Source organism: Cetorhinus maximus, chromosome 1 (assembly GCF_964194155.1).
Source record: "Cetorhinus maximus chromosome 1, sCetMax3.hap1.1, whole genome shotgun sequence".
NCBI classification, from domain to species: Eukaryota; Metazoa; Chordata; class Chondrichthyes; order Lamniformes; family Cetorhinidae; genus Cetorhinus; species Cetorhinus maximus.
In genome coordinates this window covers 139,628,581-139,649,500 of record NC_135879.1, presented here as the reverse complement: position 1 = coordinate 139,649,500, position 20,920 = coordinate 139,628,581, and the positions used below count along the sequence as shown (strand labels likewise).

The window sequence follows — 20,920 nt, the reverse complement described above, 5'->3', positions numbered from 1 at the left end:
TTTATATCTTGAAATGTGTCAAAGGTTTTGGAGATGAAAAGATTGATAAATGGGATTACTTGGTCTGCACCAATCACAGCAAGACACGCTAATTGAATTCCTTTCCAGGAATATACAGACAGGAGTTTTAAAAACTGGTTCTGGCAAGCAGGAGGAGGAGGAGAAGGAAACATCTCAGTCACCTGAAAACACTGCTGAAAGAGGGCAGTAAGGATATCGCTCTCTCTAGCTATAAGAGTGCTTTCAACAACGTGCAGACCTGAATCAAGTCAATTTCCGAATTCTATAGGAAACTAAGTAACTTCAAACGGCCACAAAGTCCAACAATCTACGCCTCAAATTCAAGCAAGGGACTTAATCGCATATTCTTTTAATTTATTATTGAAGTCTAACTTCCATACTTCTGATGTCTTTGTGTGCGTGTGTGCTGTTGTGTCTTTATTATTTTTTCTCTGGTTTAGTAACTAATAGACTTACTCTTTCCTTGACTCAAAGACCTGGTTCGATTAGCTCCTTATTAAAAATAAATACATTTGGATTGGAAGATATTTACGGGAAAAAGACATTTTAAAACCTTGTTGCGACCAACCAAGTGGGTTGAATAGAAGGGGAGCCGGCTCACTCCTCCTCACCCAGTCATAACAATGTGTTGTAGGTACACTGACAGTGCTGTTAGGGAGGGATTTCCAGGATTTTGACCCAGTGACTTTGATGGAACAGCAATATAGGGCAGAATTTTTCCCTTGGTGAGCGTGCGGGCCCCACTGGCTCGGCAGCAGGTAGACAGCCGACCCCCGCCACTGAAATGGGGCTCGCTGCCAATTTGAGTGTGCGGGCCAATTAAGGCCCGCTCAGCAGCCTGTCCGACGGGAAGCACTATGCGCTGCCTGTGTGGGCATGCGCGCAAAAGAGCGCACTGCTCCCTGAGACAAAGTACTGTCTCAGGGAGATTACTGATAGTCCAAAAAATAGAAAAAGTAAAAAATTATTAACATGTCCCCCTCATGTGACAATGTCACACGAGATGGGACATGTTAATAAATGTCACATAAAATGTATTAAAGTTTTTTAAAATGGACATGAATCCTCATCCCACCAGTGGATGAGGTTTCATGTATTATCAGAAGCCCGCTGGGGCTCCTGGCCTGCCCGCCAGCCTTAAGGTTGGACGGACATGTCTTTAATTATCTTAATTAGCCTGTCAGTGGCCTTAATTGGCCATTGACAGGTTGGCGGGCGGACAGCTGATTTCACTGTCCGCCCGCCTTCCTAAAAATTTAAAGGGACCAGGATGACGTCAGCGAGCGGGCCCCGCCCCCAAATTGCCGATGGGAAAATTCAGGCCATAATTCCAACTCAGAATGGTGTCTAGCTTGTGGGGAACTTGCAGGTCGTGGTGTTCCCATGTGTCTGCTGCCCTTGTCTTTCTAGGTGGTAGAGGTCGTGGGTTTGGGAGGTGCTGTTGAAGGAGGCTTGACAAATTGATGCAGTGCATCTTGTATATAGTACATAGCACTGTGTGTCGGCAGTGGAGGGAGTGAATATTGAAGATAGTGGATGGTGTGCCAATCAATTGGGCTGCCTTGCCCTAGATGGTGTTGAGCTTCTTGAGTGTTGTTGGAGCTGCACTCGTCCAGGCAATTGGAGAGTATTCCATCACACTCCTTATCTGTGCCTTGTAGATGGTGGACAGGTTTTGAGGAGTTACTCGCTGGAGAATTCTCTGATCTGCTCTTGTAGCCACAGTATTTATATGGCTGGTGCAGTTCAGTTTCTGGTCAATGGTAACCCCCATTTTTAGCATATTGCCTTGCTTGGTATATGTCACACTACGCTATTCATTATCAACATTTAGACTTTGCTATATTCAAGTGGCTGTACTGTTGATTATGACCAGAGTCTAGTGTGTGAGAAACTGAGCTTTTTGATTTTATTCATATTGATTGTTATGACTGGAATGCTATCCAAATATTGCTTATGGCTGGTATTAAAGATACACTGATGACAAAACTCATTTAGAGACTGTTTTAGATACTTTTCAAAATGCTTGTGAGACCTGAAAAATCTAATTTGAATCACATTGCCCATTGCTACTATGTTAATAATTTGGCAGTCTGCTATCTGTTACTTAATTGCATCTGGCACGTTTGGCTCTTCCAATGGGAAAGTGGACCTGTTACTAAATACTGTATTTCTGTTGGTCCAATTTGCATTGTTTGCTGCACAGCTATAATTTTCTCAGTACATGTGCAACGCCCTTAGTTAAGATAGCAGGGATTCCATAATTATATTGAAATTTATATAAAATTGTTTGAAGTCAAAAATTCAAAATTCTTGATTAGTTCTGTATTGCATTATTGTCTTAGTCTGAAGAATAAAGGACAGAAAATATTTAAGTTTGCCGAGAAAAAAAAATGGAATCATTTATTTTTAAAAATTATTGTGCCACAAATCCAATGTTTATTTTATTCTAAACGCTATTCAAACTTTGTGGTTTTTTGAAATGCACCTTTTGTTTGTGCGCTTTTGCGCTGCTCAACATGAAGCATGACTAGCTGTACAGCATAGGATAGATTTTCTGCATTCAAGTACTAGTGTTGAGTACTTTGAAATCATTAACATGCACGTTCTGATATGCAATTAAATCCCTCTATACATTGCCGTAACAAAGTACCTGAAACCGAGAGCACCCATTACTGCTTCTTCAGCCCCAACAACACTCAAGAAGCTTGACACCATCCAGGAGAAAGCAGCTGGCTTGATTGGCACCCCTTCCACAAACATTCACTCCCTCCACCACTGATGAACAGTGGCAGCGGTGTGTACCATCTACTGGATGCAGTGCAGGAGCTCACCAAGCCTCCTTAGGCAGCACCTTCCAAACCCTTGACCGCTACCATCTAGAAGGACAAGGACAGCAGATGATACATGGGAACATCACCACCTAGGAAGTTCCCCCCCCAAGCCACTCACCATCCTACCTTGAAAATATATCGCCGTTCCTTCACTGTCGTTGGGTCAAAATCCTGGAACTCCCTCCCTGACAGCACTGTGGGTGTACCTACACCACATGGACTGCAATGTTTCAAGAAAACAGCTCACCACCACCTTCTCAAGGGTAATTAGGGATGGACAATAAATGCTTATCCAGCCAGCAAAGCCCACACCCTGTAAATGAGTAAGAAAAATATTCATTTCCACACTGGCCATTCTTGTGATTTTTGTAATGACATGCATGGATTGAAGTGTTAATAAAATAAAAGTAAAATACTGTGGATGCTGCAAATCTGAAATAAAACAGAAAATGCTGGAAAAACTCAGCAGGTCCTGTGACATCTGGAGAGAGAAACAGATTGAAACATTAAGATCAGTTCATTTAGAATCTGTGGTGCTATTATTTTTAAGCTGGAATCAATTGCTGGCATTAGATATGTTCTTATTACACTGCTGGGTTTTTTCTTAGACTGTCTAATCTTCATACATTAGTGTTACTGAATCTGAAATCTTCATGAAAATTGGATTTACTTTATTTTCATTTTGCTATCTGAACATTTCTTTGCAACATAGGTGAAAAAAATAATCCCAGTGTTTGAAACTGGGATTAGTATAGTTGCATCAAGATCCAAAGAGAGACATAGCTTGCTGAAAGTTGGATAGCTTGTCAACCATGTAGGCTTCATTGTTATGGTGTTCAAAACGAGCCCAGCACGTTTGTGTTTATTTTTCTTTGTCAGCATCTTTCCTTGATCACCAATTTTATTGACAATACAAAAATGATTCTTTTCAGTGCCCCAATTTTGATGAAAATTGGAATGCCTTAATTTCTTGCCATGCTTCCTGCAGTGAGGCTGCACAAGATTTATTCCAAAATTGAAATATATGCTTGAAGAGAAGAAATTTCCACCCATTCTGATACAATTGGGTGAGACATGTTTGACATGACATTTAAGTGCTGTACCATGACTGATGTGTATCCTGAAAACTGAATTTACTATTCTCATTATGGATTTGATGGACTATTTTGAACTAAATAGACTTTTGTACAAATGGACCTGCCAAGTGTGGAAAATACGATATGTTCATTTACCATTAGTTACTGCAATTGGAAACCAGGTCTACCTCAGCCTTGTAGGTGTCATCTTCAGCTTAGTGGTAGCACTCTCAACTAATTCAAAAAGACATGAGTTCAAATTCACTCCAGAACTTACAACTTCTGTTCTCCAGATGAATCCTCGAGGCACTCACCAAGATGCGCTGGGGGACCCCTCTGAAGTCCCCACACACTGACTATGCGAGAATTGCTCAGGGAGTTTGGACTTCCATGGGACAATTCCCCTGCATCTAGAACTCTCTGAAATTCTGACTCAGAGTCGGAGACTTTGGATGGTTCTGACTCACTTTGCAGAACAGTTACCCAGGGAAGGTTAGAAGAATTTAAACCAGTTCAAACTCCTGGGTAACTAAAACTATTGACCCCCCAGACTACCCACCCTACCCCCTCATTTACTCGCCTGTCACCTTACACACTTACCTTCTCTCTGTAGCTTCTCAAAGTGGCTTTGGGACACTTAAGCTTACTGGAATACAGCAGCTAGTGCTGTAAAAAGGGGGCATGACTTGGATTCCCCAATGATCCTACTCTACGAAGGAAGGATTCGAAGAATAGGCTCCACATTTCTGAGGAGGCCTCATTCCAACGTCTGGTTGAGAAATGTGGGGTAGTACAAGGTAAGTAAATAGGCGTGGAGTGGCATTCTGCCACTCCTCGGAAGATTCAACCCATAACCTTGGCTAACAACCCAGTGCAGTACTGAGGGAATGCTGTACTGTATTTTGGATCAGACATTAAGCTAGGGTCCTGTCAAGCCGATATAAAAGATCTCCTGGCACTATTCAAAAAATTGTAGAGTTATCACAGTGACCTGGTAAACATTTATTCCTCAAGCTACATTGTTAAGACAGCTTAATTGGTAATTTATCTCATGGTTGTCGGTGGACCTTGCTGTCCCCAAACTAACTTGCATTTCCCAACGTAATACTGATTACACTTTGAATTTAATTCATTGACTGTGAAATGTTTTAAGGACACCCTGAGGTCTCACGATGCTATATGGGTGCAAGTTCTTAATAATTGAGTATGGTATTAAGAAAACATGAAAGCATGTTGAAAATGAAGTTTTAGAAAGAGTTAACAGAAAAGTTTCTTTCAACGACTAATTAGCAGTTTTGTTTTATTATTACCAGGGACAAGTTAATTAATTTTTAAAAATTAATTCACGGGATGTGGGCTTCGCTGTCTGGGCCAGCATTTGGAATATATAAAACTTTAAGCAACACCCAACTAAGCAGAAAACTGAAGTATGAATGAATTATTTTCATAGGAAGGATCTAAACCAGTTGCTGAAATCAATATCATTTTAAGTACAATAAAAAGCTGAAAATCTTCAATTGCCTCACTTCAGCTCTCTATAGTGCACAAACCGTCCTGGAAGGAGGAGATAGTGAAGCATAATTTATCATGCAAGCCTTCAAAGGCTCTTTTTGTATCAGAACCTTTTGTTGTCCACCCCATGTGAAGGCTTTTCTTAAGGATGAGTTTCCAGAGACTGTAATTTGTAAATTGTACAGTACAAGTCAGTACAGGCTCTTTACCTGCTCCAGTCATATTCATTTCTGTTGTTTAAATCATGATATGTCACATCCTAGTAATATCTGTACGTGGTTTCCACCTTAATTTACTTGTCATTTTTTTATTACCTGAAGAAGCTAGAAAAGTTTATCTTAATTTGCTATCAGTTGCCACATTTGAAAACCAAGAGATATGTTTGCTTTAAGTTTTGGAGAAGCTGTTGTAACTATTGTTCTAAAGTGAGATTAGTATACATGCATCTAATGAATTGGAAGTTATTTTTTTTAATGTAATCTACCTTCTACTGTGCATTAATGAAAGCATATGGGGAAAACGTGTATTTTTAATTCCAAATTAAAATGATTTAAACAATAATATGAAGGGTATTCAAATATTTACACTGAAATTTGAACAAAATCAACTTTTAATGTTTGACAGGAAGTATTTGTTAAGGTTTAAATTTCTAATTGTTTCCTAATATTCTTGATTTTGAGTCTTTAGGAAATATATGAAAGAGACCTAGGTGAATTCATTCATATTTTTAATGGTCTACTTGACACCCCTATGAGTGGTGATCTCTAGCTGGCCAGAATGAGGCTCAGTTGTAAGTTGATGGCCCTTCATTTAGAAGAGATAGGAAGTAAACTACAGGAAACAGTGGATAAGATCAAAAATTTGCTATGTAAGAAATATTAGTCTGTCCCCACATAAACCGATTGCAGCACTACTGAATTGATTCATTAAAATAATTCAGCAATCAATTCCAAACACATCTGCCAGTATTTCCTGTTGTGGTACACTTAAAGACACAAAATAATGAATGCAACAAAAAACTTTCTGAATAAGCACGAATAGCTATTGTATTGGTAAGCTTTCTGAACAAGTGGAAAAAGATGGTTCCTGAATTTGTCTGCAATATGTTGGTATAGTTCTTTAAAATGGAAACTGTTCTAACACATATTCAATTATATCTCAGCCTTAAATTTACAAATTCTCTCTTGACAGGTTGTTCTACAAATAAAATGACTGGAGATAATCAGTGGCATCTATTTCTGTAACACTTGCAGTACAGACTGAGAGCTACTTGGAACTTTGCGCTGATACTGAAGTAAAAGAGAGTAATTGCATCATCAAGATTCCATGAATAAATAAAGTCAAGCCTGGAGAACTATCAGAAACTTGAAAACCTGTTTTATTCTTTAAAGTATTTGGTTAACTTTTGACACTCAGCAGAGCCAAGGATATTGGATATACACAATATTTGATCTAATAGCTAGCCACAATAATTGAAATACACAGCACTAAAGTTTTTGTTTTGTCATCTGAATGATGATCTGCAGCTTATTTGTACATTTATTACTTGATTCAAGAGGCTTGAAGCGAAGACTTTAACCAAGGAAATAACTTTGTTTCTAAAGTTGTGGTATCAGATTTCCCTCATGATTGTTCATGTGAATTTTACAACTCAATTTTCGACATAGGAAGAGCAAACTGCAATTACTGATTCATCTGCAGTATTTTAGTGTGTTGCCTAATAATGCATTGCAATTGGCACAATTCTTGCAACTACTTGAGAATTGATTATCTTTTGAGAAGAGGAAGGAGAAATGTATAACCAGGAACAAGACTTGCAAATATGTGTGTGTGTATATATATATATGCACACTCATTCTTCTATTTTGTAAGTTATTTAACCCTTTTTAATCTACATATTCATTCATATTACTTGCACTCTGTCCTATGATAATTCTGTTGTAATTATGAACTATTGTAGTTGCCGATTTGGAAGCAACTGCTATGATATTGTTGCTGCAGGGGGTGTAAAGTGCCCCCAGTCTGAGAATTCATGGCCTGCTGGAGGCCCAAGTCTGTGGGCAGAGGCTGTTAGGGAAAGTGGAACTTCGGAAGTCAGTGGCTACAGATATTAAAAATCTGTTAATTGGAACTTCCAACACTTTATTAGCACCCATTAGCTATCCAGAGATTGAAAAATCCTGAAGTATCTGATTTTGTTGTGCTCTCTTGTTGTTAACTGTTAACTGACGTGCTAAAGAGTTCTCTTCTTGTGCTGTCTCATTGCTGCAACAGCTGACACTTCCCATATTCAATTCAGCAAAGGACCCCAAAGCTCTATCTTGTAAACTCTACAATATAAAACCAGGACTTGTGGACAAAGTTCTAACATTTAAATCAAAATTAGATTCAATCAATGAACCACACTGATGTCTAGCTATATTAATGAAATAGGAGTAATGAATATTTATAGTAAGTTAAAATAAAGCCAGACAATCTATAGGTGTTTTTTAATGGGTTTAACATTTTCTTTTCTCGTCTGACTGAAAGGCGATGAGAGCCTTTACTCTATGGACTTTCCTCATTACTGAACTGCTGTGCTACAAGGACTTTAGTGTCCTCTTTTAATACATGAAAAGCCGCTGAATTCAGGTGACTGAAGTCATACAGGTTTTGGTTAAATCAAGGCTTGTATGAGTAAAGAGAAAGGGGACCATGAAGAAGGTGTAACTGGAGAGACATGATAAATCTTGTGGGAAAAGAAGAGCATTTGGAGAATCCTGCTTCTATAATGTTCGTATTGGAAACTCTACAATATAAAACCATGACTCGTGGACAAAAGTTTTAGCATTTAAACCAAAATTAGTTTCAATCAATGAACCTTGACCTCATGGTAGAAACACACGCTTGATGTCTGGTTGTAGTAATATAATAGGGGTAATGAATATTTATAGTAAGTTAAAATAAAATGGGACAATCTATTTATCGGTGTGATTTTTAAAAAAATATGGGTTTGACATTTTCTTCCTCCTTTGAATGAGGGATGATGGGAGCTTTTACTCTCTGGTTTTTGCTCATCCTGCTTTAAGCAGGTTGCCAAGAGATGCCTATGACTGACTCAGGCTAGCTCCTCCCTCATAGCAGTGCAACCATGAGTAGGAACTTATTGAAGTTGGCTTTGAATATGTGTCCCATCACTTTGTGCCACCACTATACTGCACAGCAGAACTCTGTTAGATCCTTTGCCCACTATTATTTCCTTCTGACTGGACAAACTACATTGATAAACTTCTAACTTTGACAAGTCTGCTAGAATCCAACAGAAAATTTTCATTTTGGAAAGCTTGTACTACAGGCCTGAACTCAGTTCTTGTGGAAGGGACTTTCACTGCCTTGTCCTTGTGAAACTCATAATGGGCTCTTATGATGTACAGAGTAACTAAAAATGGATGTTATCAACTTGACATGGGCTAATTCATCCTTTAACTAGAGGCATTCGCTTCTCTACTGAGTGAACCTTGTCTTTCCCCTTGATCCCTTGCAGGGGAATTTTCAGAGTTCAGTCTCACTTTTTTTTTCTTTTGAGATGCTTGAAATGCACTGATGTCCCTGAAAGGGAAGGCCGCGCAGGCATTTTTGAAATTGTCGTATTACATGTGCCTTAAACTGATCTTACCATAATATTGAAAAAAAACTGTTCCAAGTTTTGCACATTCCTGTGGTATGTGGCCAATGTCCCCCTGAAAAATGGAGACTACCCAGTTCGTGACGATTTTTAATAAAAAAATTGGTCCACATGTGCACTGCATAGCAAAACACAAGTTCCTGTTGCCAATATTTGTCATCTGTTTGAATAAATGTTACAAATTAAACTGGAAATTTGACATTTAAAAACATTTGAACTTTTATTGCTATTTTATATTTCTCATCGTTGGGGAGCTGGAGGAAATATATCAAGAGTAAAGCTTCCTTCCCACATTGCTAAAGAGACAAACGTATAAAAGAAGACCATCTGCTATATTAGCTTTACTCAGCCAGAGATCGGGCATCAACAACCCTTTCTACCACTCCCTTCCCCTTCACGTTTTTCTCATTGGGAGAAGCAAAAACTGAGCACTCTAATGTCTTAAAATGTTCTCTCTTTTTGCCTGATTGAAATCTGATATTACTTATCTTCTGAACACATTGACTCCCACATTTAGGTACCATGTAACATATATTACCTCTTCAAAGTGGGCCATTCTTCATATGTGAGGCATGACTGTGCCATGGTTGTTGACTGCAGCCATCATGATAGCCAAGTCTGACCTTGTTCTAGAGGGGATTGCTAAATAATGATCGGGAGCAGGAGCCTTGCCACGCTTCCCTACCAAACAGCATCCCTATTGTTATAAAAGAAAAATGCTGCGGAAACTGGAAATTTGAAATTAACAAATAGAAAATGCCATTAGCACTCAGCAGCTCTGGCAGCATCTGTGGAGAGGGAAAGTGTGTTAATGGGAAGAATTTTCCCCCCCGTCGGGGCGGTTGGGCGTGAGCAGGCGCAGGTGGGCGCACAGCCATTTTGCCTGGGTGGGCCAATTAAGGACTGCCCAGTGTGACTTGCACCCAAAAGCGCTGAGTGCTCCCTATGTGTACGGGCGGAGCAGGCTGAATCGGGGCCTGCGCTCTTTCGCACGAAAGAGCGCAGAAATCTCCCTGAGGCACAGAGCTGCCTCAGAGATTAGTTTAAATTTTAATGAAGAAAAAAAAAATTTAAGACAGTGTCACACGATCTGGGACATGTCAATGAATTTTAATTTAAAAGTTTATCTAATTTATAAACTCTTCATGAAACCTGATCCTGCCCATGGATGAGGTTTCATGATAAATGCAAAGGCCGCCTAGGCTCTTCGCCTGCCCACCAACCTTAAGGTTGGATGGGCAGCTCAGTTAATGATCTTAATTGGAATCTAAATGGCCCTAATAGGCCTTTGACAGTTCAGCGGGAGCGCAGCCAACTCCGCTGTGTGCCCGCCAAACTGAGGATCTGAATGACGCGCGGTGACGTTGGGATGCACACCCGATGTCTCAGTGTGTCATTTTATGCACCAACGAGCGGGGCCTGTCCCCACTCGCCGAACAGAAGATTCTGGCCAATGTTTCAGGTCAATGAACTTATGTTAGAACTGCTGCTACTTCTACTGAGATCAGCTAACTCGGTCCAGAATGGGAATTGAACCTCGAACTAGGCTAAATATTTCTGCTTTATTCACATGTTTTATTAATTTTTCATTTTTAATATTAATATGATAAATTGCGTTCATTTCCATCGGGAAAGTGATACAATGACAAAAATATATCACCAGAGACCTATTGTCTTTTTGTGATAATTTTCTGGAGTATATTTAAATCAGGTTTTTAATAATGAAGTGATTTGTAGTAACTTAACAAAGCACGAAAATTGCCAATGAGGAAAAATGACTGGACAGAAGTCATTGTAATAAATTCTGTGCGCAGTTAGCCATTGAAGTATTTCATTTTTTAGTAAAAATGATGGAAACTGGGTGAACAGCAGATAAAATTGCCTAGGTTTACTGACCTGTCCTACAGCTGACTTTATGGCCAGAATTTTCGGCTCAGCGAGTGGGGGTATAAAATGACGCGGGGTGACGTCAGGCGTGTGTCCCGACATCACCGCGCGTCATTTAGATTTTCAGTTCCCACCGAACTGTCAAAAGGCCTGTTAAGGCCATTTAGATATCAATTAACATAGTAAACTGAACTGCCCATCCATCTTTAAGGTTGGCGGGCAGGCGAAGAGCGCAGGCAGCCTTTGCATTTTTCATGGAACCTCATCCACAGGCGAGATGAGGTTTCATGAAGGGTTTATAAATTAAATAAATTTTTTCATTAGTGTTCCTTGACATGTTCCAGCTCATGTGACACTGTCATATGAGGGGACATGTCTTAAAATATTTTATTTTCTTTATTTAAATTTTTAAAACTTAAACTAATCTCCCTGAGGCACAGATTTCTGCGCTCTTTCGCGCACATGAGCGAAAGAGTGCAGGCCCCGACTCAGGGAACCACCCGCACAGGGAGCGCACAGCGCTTCCGGGCAAACATCACGCTGGACGGACCTTAATTGGCCCGCCCATGTAAAATGGTGGCGCGGACCTGATCGGGAAGCCGATCGGGTTCCCACCCATCCCTACACAACCCCCCCACCTCCGATGGGGGGGATATTCTCCTCTATAATTTTAACTTGTTTTACTGAGTGGCGAGGGTATTCAGTCCATGGCAACTCATTAAAATGGATACTGCTCTTTTTGCTCAGTTTGAATGGAAGACCAGAGACAGGGCCTAGAAATTGCTGATGCTGCAACCACTTTACAGGGATAAAACTGATACCAGAGCAACCAGTATTGGGTCCCCAGATAGCAAGTTCCCCGTCCACCGCAGTGGGTTGAGGCCCTGAAGTGGCCTTTAAGTTGCCACATAAGGGCCTCAATTGCCTCCAGATGGGAAGTCTGCCCATAAGCTTTCCCCTTCCATGGCCTTGATAAGAGGGAGGCTGGAGGGCAGTGGAATATCCACCTCACACCTGATCATACTGATACCCAAACTCGCCTCCAGAGGGGCATTAAATTCTGCCCATGGGGTCTAACCTCCAACTTCAGAGAGGTTGGATCAGCCACCTACTATATACCCTGCCCAATTTTTCTTCTAGCAAAGTGAATGGAAAAAAAATTGTGTGTGGCATGTAAGGGATCGATCTAATATTGCTCATTTTACACCCCTGTTGAAGTTGAAATTTCTGGCAATAGTTTAAGATCGCTGGAATTCTACATTTTCATTTTTGGTTACTGTGCCAAAATTTGCTGTCAAAATATTGCTGAGGTTAATGGTGTTTGCTATCAGCATTGTTAAATGGCAATATCCAATATTGCATTGCTCTGCCACTAGCTGCTGTATTTTTGCAGTAGATACGAACAAAACTCACCATAGATAGTTAAGGCTGTAGGCAGATGAACCTACACCTTGCCTCTTATACTCTTGATTCTAAAGTCCAACCTGAACCCATCCAGGTAGAGAAAATGGTCAAGGCTTACAACTCAGCACACCTCAGTATTGTTTGAGGTTTATTGTCCCACTGATAACTTACAAACATCAGTGCCCTGCTACCTTCAAATTAAACCAATACTTGCAAAATCTGTTCCTGTAACTTCCAAACTGCACCCACCCTGATGATCACTCAGAGGAGTATATTTTCATGTGTATTTTTTTTTTGGAAAAATATACTTTATTCATAAAATACCTGAAAGAACATTACAAAACATTTCTAAATGGCCATCACAAAAAGTGCAATCAGATTCAACTTATACACATGGATCGCAAGGTGCTTCAATACAATTAATGAATATTACAGTCACTTCAATATGGTCATTACAGACAATCAGACAGTGCAATGGTATTGGAGTTATCGACATACATCATGTTGCACTCTGCAGTGCTTCAATACAGCTATGATACATTTGCTATTCACTACATACATTTATTGTGAGTTGTACAGCCCAAGGGTCTATACCTTTCCCAGCCCCTCGGTGCACTATGGCAGAAAGGTCTTAGACAGCGACCTTTCCCCTTTGTGGCAGCTGCCCCAAGCTTTAGTGTATCCCTCAGTATATAGTCCTGGACCTTGGAATGTGCCAGTTTGCAACACTTGGTCAGGGGCAACTCTTTGCACTGGAAGACCAACAAGTTTCGGGCAGACCAAAGAGCGTCTTTCACCGAGTTGATGATCCTCCAGCTGCAGTTGGTGTTTGTCTCGGTGTGTGTCCCTGGGAATAGCCCGTAGAGCACAAAGTCCTGTGTCACAGCACATTCTCATGTGTGTGGATGATCAGTTCTGCCTGCAGTTACTTTGCAAGTCACTGTCCCTGTTCCTAAACACATTTCTTATAGAGCAAAAATCACTCCCATGACAATGATTGCCACAGACCCCTCCCACTTTTGATTGTACCTTCTTACATTATGCAACAATTCCACATCCTGGATTTGTGAATAGATCATTAACACATGAAAGCGTTTTGATGGGGAAGATTCTGGTTTATCAGCATCATCAGTTTGGTGACCTAAGTTTTGCTCTAAAGAAACTGTTTTTTGGGATTAGCCTTTCAAGGAATGTGGGTATCCACCCAGACATACTGAGCCCCACAGCTTGTTAGTTTGTAAGCATTATTTACAGTTTTACATTTTAGCCACAGGGTTGAGACAAATAATTTAATTCTTGCATAGATAAGTATCATTGTGTGGTCTGATTGCCTCTGCCATCTCTCGACTAGTATATTCAAGAAGTTACTTCATTTTTTCCTGTGATTCATCTCAAGGTTTTTTTAAGTCCAGTTCCAAAGTTCTGTGGAATGCTGAAAGCCATTACAAACGATCTCTTTTCCAAATACCATCACTTGAACTTTAAAGGTTGGCTCCCTTTTAAGTTAAATGCATTCTTTCTGAAGGACTGGCTACAAGGCTATAACCTACAAGTGTAAGAACCCTTTTAATAACGTTCTAATTGTTAATGACTTACAAACAACCTCTTTAGCACCAAAAATAAACTTGTAAGAATGGAGTCTCATTTCTTTAATATATGAATTTTTTAGGAGATTTTTAAAATATCAAATGTTAAATGTTAATTATCTTTTTCAGTATCTGATTCAACATTGATTTCACTCCCCTTAATTCACCCCACCTCTCAGCCCCTCCTGTGTTTACTTCCTAATCCGTAAATCTCATTGGTTAAGAAGATATCCTGTTGGCTGCCCTTTTCACACAGGTTCCAGGTGCTCTGTTTCCCTCGCTGCCTGTTTCTGTGTTACAGCTCACACTTTCAGCAACTTAGTGAGTAAACATTTTTTGAACCGAAACAAAAACAAAAAATGCTGGAAAAACTCAGCAGGTCTGATAGCACCTGTGGAGAGAGAAACAGAGTTAACGTTTCGAGTCCGCATGACTCTTATTCAGAGATTTCCAGCATCTGCAGTATTTTGCCTTTATTTTTTGAACTGAATTGTGAAGGGCAAGTCTAACTGAAGGCAGACTGTTGGATGTCGTGCTACTGCAAAATCTGGGCCAATGTAATCTGCATCAATTAAAAGTTGAAATCAAATGTCGAAATTAGAAATGTCTTCATTTTACAATGTGGCTTCTTCCATGCCAATTTTCGCACCTCAGCTATCCTGAGGTATTGGCAAGTATTTAATTTTGCAGCCTTCAGACAGGAACCTTGTAAGCATATCAATGACGCAGAAAAGTACTTTGTCCTGTGTTCAGTGCAATCTCATCTTGCATTATTCAATAGTATTACATGATTTCTTGTTCATTACTATTTAAATATTAAATGGGGCATAATTGCAAAGAAGATTACAAAGGAAATGCTGCAGACCCACCATATTCTCTATGAACCCAATCTTGCAAATTCACAACCCTGAGAATTAGTTTATAGAAAGAATAAAAGAATAATCCACAAAACTCCTATCTCTCACAGATCATATTACAATTTATAATATTCTGGATTCTACCCAACTTGTCAACTTCCTGCAGCAAGTGGTAAACAAATGAAAAACAGGCTTATCTCCTTGAACACTAAAGATGTTCAAGTTTAAACTCTACTAAACAATTCTCAAATTGCATCCCATGTTATTGTACTCTGACTAGTGCCATCCTGCACATGATATTTCCAGGTAGCTCTACCATATTCGTGTTTATATTTATGACTACAGTACTTATGATTCTCCTTATGGCATTCAATCTAATTGTTAAGTTGATGTTTGTCCAGTTCTTTGTTAAATATATGGAAGCAAAATACTGTGGATGCTGGAAATTGAAATAAAAATAGAAAGTGCTGGTAATACTTGGCAGGTGTGGCAACATCTTTGGAGAGAGAAACAGAGTTAATGTTTGTGTTAATGACCTTCCATCAGAATAGTTCTGAAAGCTGAAGTTCTGGTGGGATCATTCCCTCTGCAATCTGACAAGTGTAAAACCTGATGTACCATTCAGCATGTGCATGGACTGGAAAATCAACATTTAAAATTTCATGCAGTCACGTTTATTTTGTAAACTTGGAGGAAATAAATGGGTGGGAAAAGCAGCATTGCCTGTGGAAGAGGGCTGAAAATTATTGAAAGAGATTTGGCTTTGGATGCTTAAGTCTAAGTTAGTATTATTGAAATTCTGTGCATAAAGGGAAGGAAATTAATAATTGGGAGCAGTGCTATTATATAAAAAATGTTCCAGACCATGAAAAATTAAAACTGCCAGAAGCAATTTATGAAAATTACATACTGATATTACATGATTATATAACTATACAACAGCATCTACATTTGTATACTTCGCCTGTGCCATGGAATCAGGAATCAGGAATCAGGGACTGGGACTATTTTCGGGTCCTGAACCTACCTCCAAAGGGAAACTGAATAAAGTCAAGATTTTCACATGGATGAGCCCTCAGTTGACATGGAGACAGATTCCCTGCCTAATTAAGGTTGGTGGGCGAGCTCTTGAAGGTGAGGGGCCAATCAGAGGCCTTCCAGCACCCGACTGAAGTACAAGGTGAGTAACTGGGAGGGTACTTCAGAAAAAAGGTGGGATCTAACACTTTAAATGAATATTTCTGCATCGATGTGTGTCCAAAACCATTTTGCTGTAATGCAAAGGTAGCTGTATAGCTGCAGTCCAGGTCGTAATTAAAGGTGTCAAAGAACCTAGAATGAACAAAACTTATATTCTATTAGTTATTTATTTTTAAAAAATATATTTTGTTCTTGAGTATTTTGTAGAAACAGCACAGCACAGAAGGGGGCCATTTGACCCATCAAGCCTGTGCAGGTTCTTTGAATTTGTCCTACTCCCTTGTTCTTTCCTCATAGCCCTGCAAACTTTCTGCTGCTCAAGCCAGCAGGATCTGGATGATACACAGTTTGATGACTGCCAACTATAGGAGACATGGGGCAGAATTTTCCATGCCAACTGATGTCGGGCGTCATGGCAGGTGTGAGCAGACAATATGGTGGGAAGGCCAAAAATAGGTTTCATGACGTTGTGAAACCAGATTGGAATTGTCCGCTCCACCCATCAATGGCAGGCCTTGTTTGCTGCCACCACATGTTGGGAATTTCATTGTAATACATCAGCATATCATTATAAACACAGCTCGCCAGAATCATCCCCCCCACACTGGATCATCGGAGCACGCCGAAGTGCTTCAAACAGCATTTCTAAGGCATGCACGTGGCGAGCTGCACTTTGAGGGGAACTCGGAGGTGAGTGCACAGTAATGCTGCGCAGCGCTCGCGAGGGTTGCTTATTGGACCTCGAGGCTGAGGCGCCGTGCATTCAGCCGAGGGCACAGGCAAGTTGCATTTTCCCGGCTAGCTGACAGTGCGATGTTGGGGAAAGGGCTGCACTGCAGTTGATGGTAGTGCACAAGGATGTGCAGGGGAAGGGAAGTGGCCATGCATTAGCAAAGCCTTGTATAAAGTGACCATTCCTCCACAACTGAGACAGTTCAGGCACAGCCGCATTGATATGCTTGGAGCCGGGCCTCTAGCTCGGGCTACTCAAGCAACGCAGAGGCCTGAAAATGCCACCAAAATGCTCCAGAACTTTTCACCCCTCAGGCACAGGCTGCAATTTAATTAGTGTTTTAGTGGGCTGAAAAATAATTGGACGACTAGGCACGTTGTACAATCTCCTTGCAAAACCTGGCTGTGGAGCAGTCACTGGTGGAGATGCTCACAGCCCCTTGCAATATCATCATCCCAGTTTGGACCAGTCTCCTCCATGGTTCAAGCTAACAGTGCAGCCTTGCAGTGCAGGTTAGGAGAATGCCTGCGCCTGAGCTGAGAGCACAGCATGCAGTCTAATGGGCAAAGCTGCCGCCAGTCGGTGGGGTGGAACGGGGCAGAGGTGGGTGGGGTTTTGGCCAGCCATGCAGCGCACTAAACTCTCGCAATCCAAGTGGTGGCCAGCATTCTCTGACATGTGTTAAGAGGCCTTCAGACTTACCCAAGAGAGGTTCTTAGTACACCCAAGCTAACCAATGCATCTCTCTTTTTCATCCTGCAGGAGGAGCACATCAGGAGCATGGAGCCTGGTGGCCTAGCTATATGCCTCATGGCTTACAGAGAGCGGAGATGAAGGAGTAGGGAGTGATGGAGATGCCTGGCTGGGCAGAGGGAGGAGGGAGGGTGTTAACCCTCAAGAAGAAGGGGCGGCTGGGGCTCCTGCACACGCCGCTGCAGAACGACAGAGAGACGTTGCTGGTCGGTGCCCAGCTAGACCCAGGGCCTATAGACGCCACCTTTCATTCCTGCAGATGATTGAGAACCAGTGTCGCCATAGACTGCGCATGTCTAGGGAACTGGTCGGTCATATCTGCCACCTGCTGCTGGATTTGGTATTGGGGAACATGGAGTGTATCCACTGCCAGTGGCTGTGAAAGAGACCATGGTGCTCAATTTTTATGTCAATGGCTCCTTTCAGGGCTCCACAGGTGACCACTGTGGGATATCACGAGTCTCCACCCACAAATGAATCCATGAAGTCATGGGCACCATCTTTGCAAAGGCACACAATTTTGTGCATTTTGCTTGGGATCAGGAAAGCCAGGATGCAAGAGTGCTGGGATTTTCCCAGACCTCAGGGTTAACACAGATGGAGGGTGCCATCGGCTGCAGTCATATGGCACTCAGATCTCCATCGCAACAAGTGGTCAACGAAGTCAACTGCAAGGGCTTTCACTCACTGAACGTTCAGCTGGTGTGCAACTATCGCAAATGCATGCTGCAGGTCCGCACACGGTTCCCAGGGAGTGTCCATGACTCTTACATTTTCAGTAGGTCTCAGATCTCTGACGTCATCCAGGGTCCACCCTGGAGGTTGTAGGGTTGGCTCCTCGGGACAGGGGTACCTGCAGAGGACATGGCTGATGACACTCGTGTGGTGGTCTCAGAATGCAGCAGAGCGAAGGTATAACGAGGTTCATGCAGCAACTCGCAACTTGGTGGAACAAACCATCAGAATGTTGGAAATGAGGTTCTAGTGCCTGGACCGGTCTGGTGGAGCCCTGCAATATAGTCCACAGAGGGTATCACGCATCACCATCGCCTGTTGCAGCCTTCACAACCTGGTGCTGTAACAGGGAGAGCAGCTGGCCGAGGAGGAAATGGAGGAGCTGCATGTCTCCTCCAATGAGGAGGATGTCGATGAGGGTGAGGGTGAGGAGGTCCTCGATAGCGAGGATGACGGTGATGAGGCTATCGCAGTGGCCAGAGGAGGCAGGTGCACTCGGGAGGCCCTCATAGCAGCTAGATTCATGGAGGATGATGATGACATGCAGTGAGGAGACACTATAGATCCTCACATTACATCTGTGAATGTTTGACTCCTGTCTGGCTGATGGCAGCTCGCTTGCACTCCGTGAACAGGGTCATATCATGAAGAAGCAGCAGGGAAACTTTAACTTCTCCTGATCCTATAGCATCCTTCATGAGCTGAACCCTTCAGGACCACACTGCCACTGGAGACAGATGCTGATGAAATGGGGGTCCAGCCGCACCTCAAAGGTGCTGGGAGCACACAGAGAGAAAGATGGAATTCTGTGTTGCTGGCCCAGGACATCCTGGCAGCGATGATAAGCCCCATCGAGGTGCAGGCATCACTGATGTATCCAGTGACCATGATGGCGCACCATCAGTGTGCTGGGAAGGTTACACAAAGCACAGGGAAGAGGCCCTGGACTGAGACACCTGCCATTATCTTGTACAGGGACCAAGTTTTCACATCTGAGTGACACAAACACTGCTCATCAGAACAAGGAGCAATAGGCAAGAAGACATTCTTGGGAGCTTATTAACAAAGCAAAAATTATGTACAAGTGATTAACACCCATGCCCAGGATGGGAAATTACATCTTCTTAACCTTCCTAACCCTGCCACTACATCTTGCTGCTCTCCCGACATCCACAGTGGAAGTGGAGGCAGCATGCTGACTGCTACACCCTGTCTGTCACCTTGACGAGCTTCCTCAGGAGGGCCGTTACCTGGAGGGCTTCAGCCTGCTTTCGGAGTCCTGCTGTGTAGCAGTGGCACCCTCCTCAGCCTGTGGAGTGGTATTTGCTGGGGTCACAGGAAGAGGGGATTTGGATGGGCCGGACACTCCCAGAGTCGCCTGGGTGAATGGCCCCAGGCTGTGCATCTGCTGGTCCTCCTCCCTATTGGTAACTGAGGGTCTCTGGCTGACTCCTTGAGGAGAATTAGAAGCTGGAGTGAGATCAGGCTGCCCCACACCCCCCTCATGTTGACACTATTCCGCACAGCAATGCAGGACTGATGTCCTGGACCAAGGTCTCCATGGCGGCCGCCATCCTACCTGTGTTGACCTCAGTGCTTTGGCATGCCGACGCTATCACCTCAGACTGAAGGCGGACCAACTCCTCCATCGGGCCTTGCAACCTGAGGAATGCAGCAGATGTCCTTTCCTGATGTTCCTAAGCTTACCTTTGAAGGTCCAGCAACTGTGACATGACCAAGTCCAGAGTCTCGTCATCTGACTTGGACTCAGCAGATTTCTGGTCTCTAACAGTCCTCTGAGTGCCAGAAACCTGGGAAGTCCCTGCCTCCGCCTGCTGTGGATCAGACAGTGCGATGTGCTCACCAGATTGTGCCCCTGAGGCTACCCTAAAGTTAGGTCCCACCGAGGTGTGTGTCTCTGTGCTGGTGGAGGGTGTGGCTGAGCGCTGTGATGGGACTTCAATGAGGGTTTCAGCAGATTCCTCTTCTAAGGTGTCTTCGGTGCTCGAGTCAAGGACTGGGTTGTGGACCCCTCGGCTGTTTCCCAGATGTACCTGCAAAAGCAAGGAGAGATAATTAGTGCATGGCAGTGGCCTGTGAAACAGGACACATCACTCACAGCTTGGTTGTCTGATGGATGTTGCACTGCTCCCTTGGTTGAGCACCACCGACCTGACCGTCAGCACAGGAATGGTCCAGATCTTCACAGGTCAGCTGGATGACTCTATTTTAAAAGTCCGTGAGGACCTTGATTTCAGGTATTCCTCCACCAGTCTGCGACCTCTCCCTCTTGTTGTGTGCCAGTTGTCCTGCATGAATAAAGATGGAGACAACAAGACACCTGCCAGGCCAGATGATAAGTATGCCTGACATGTGTGAGTGGTGAGTGGTGCCATGGACAGGATGAAGGTGTGTGTGAGCGAGTGAATGGTGATGTCCCTTGAACTGGCAGTGAGTGAGATCCCTGTGGATGTGTGATGGGTTTGCGAATGTCTGAGTTGAGTGTGATGAGAAGAGTGACTTACCCGAACGGAACAGAGGAGATCATTCATCCTCTTTCGGCATTGGTTGGCTGTCCTCTTTTGCAACCGCTGCCACTACCTCCCAAGCCGGGTTGGTGATGTTGCTGCCCCTCCTGTGGCCAGGGCGGGGGTAAAG

General features: G+C 42.6%; 1 protein-coding gene across 1 annotated transcript in view; it reads left to right on the top strand.

Moving 5' to 3' along the window:
* The window catches only part of commd8 (COMM domain containing 8), a 38,789-nt gene extending 29,473 nt beyond the window's left edge, over positions 1-9,316 (top strand). The window contains exon 5 of the mRNA XM_078547285.1: positions 6,635-9,316. Coding sequence (XP_078403411.1) covers positions 6,635-6,655 — 21 coding nt within the window. The 3' untranslated portion in view covers positions 6,656-9,316. The remainder of the gene's footprint in view (positions 1-6,634) is intronic.
* Positions 9,317-20,920: the final 11,604 nt, after the last annotated feature.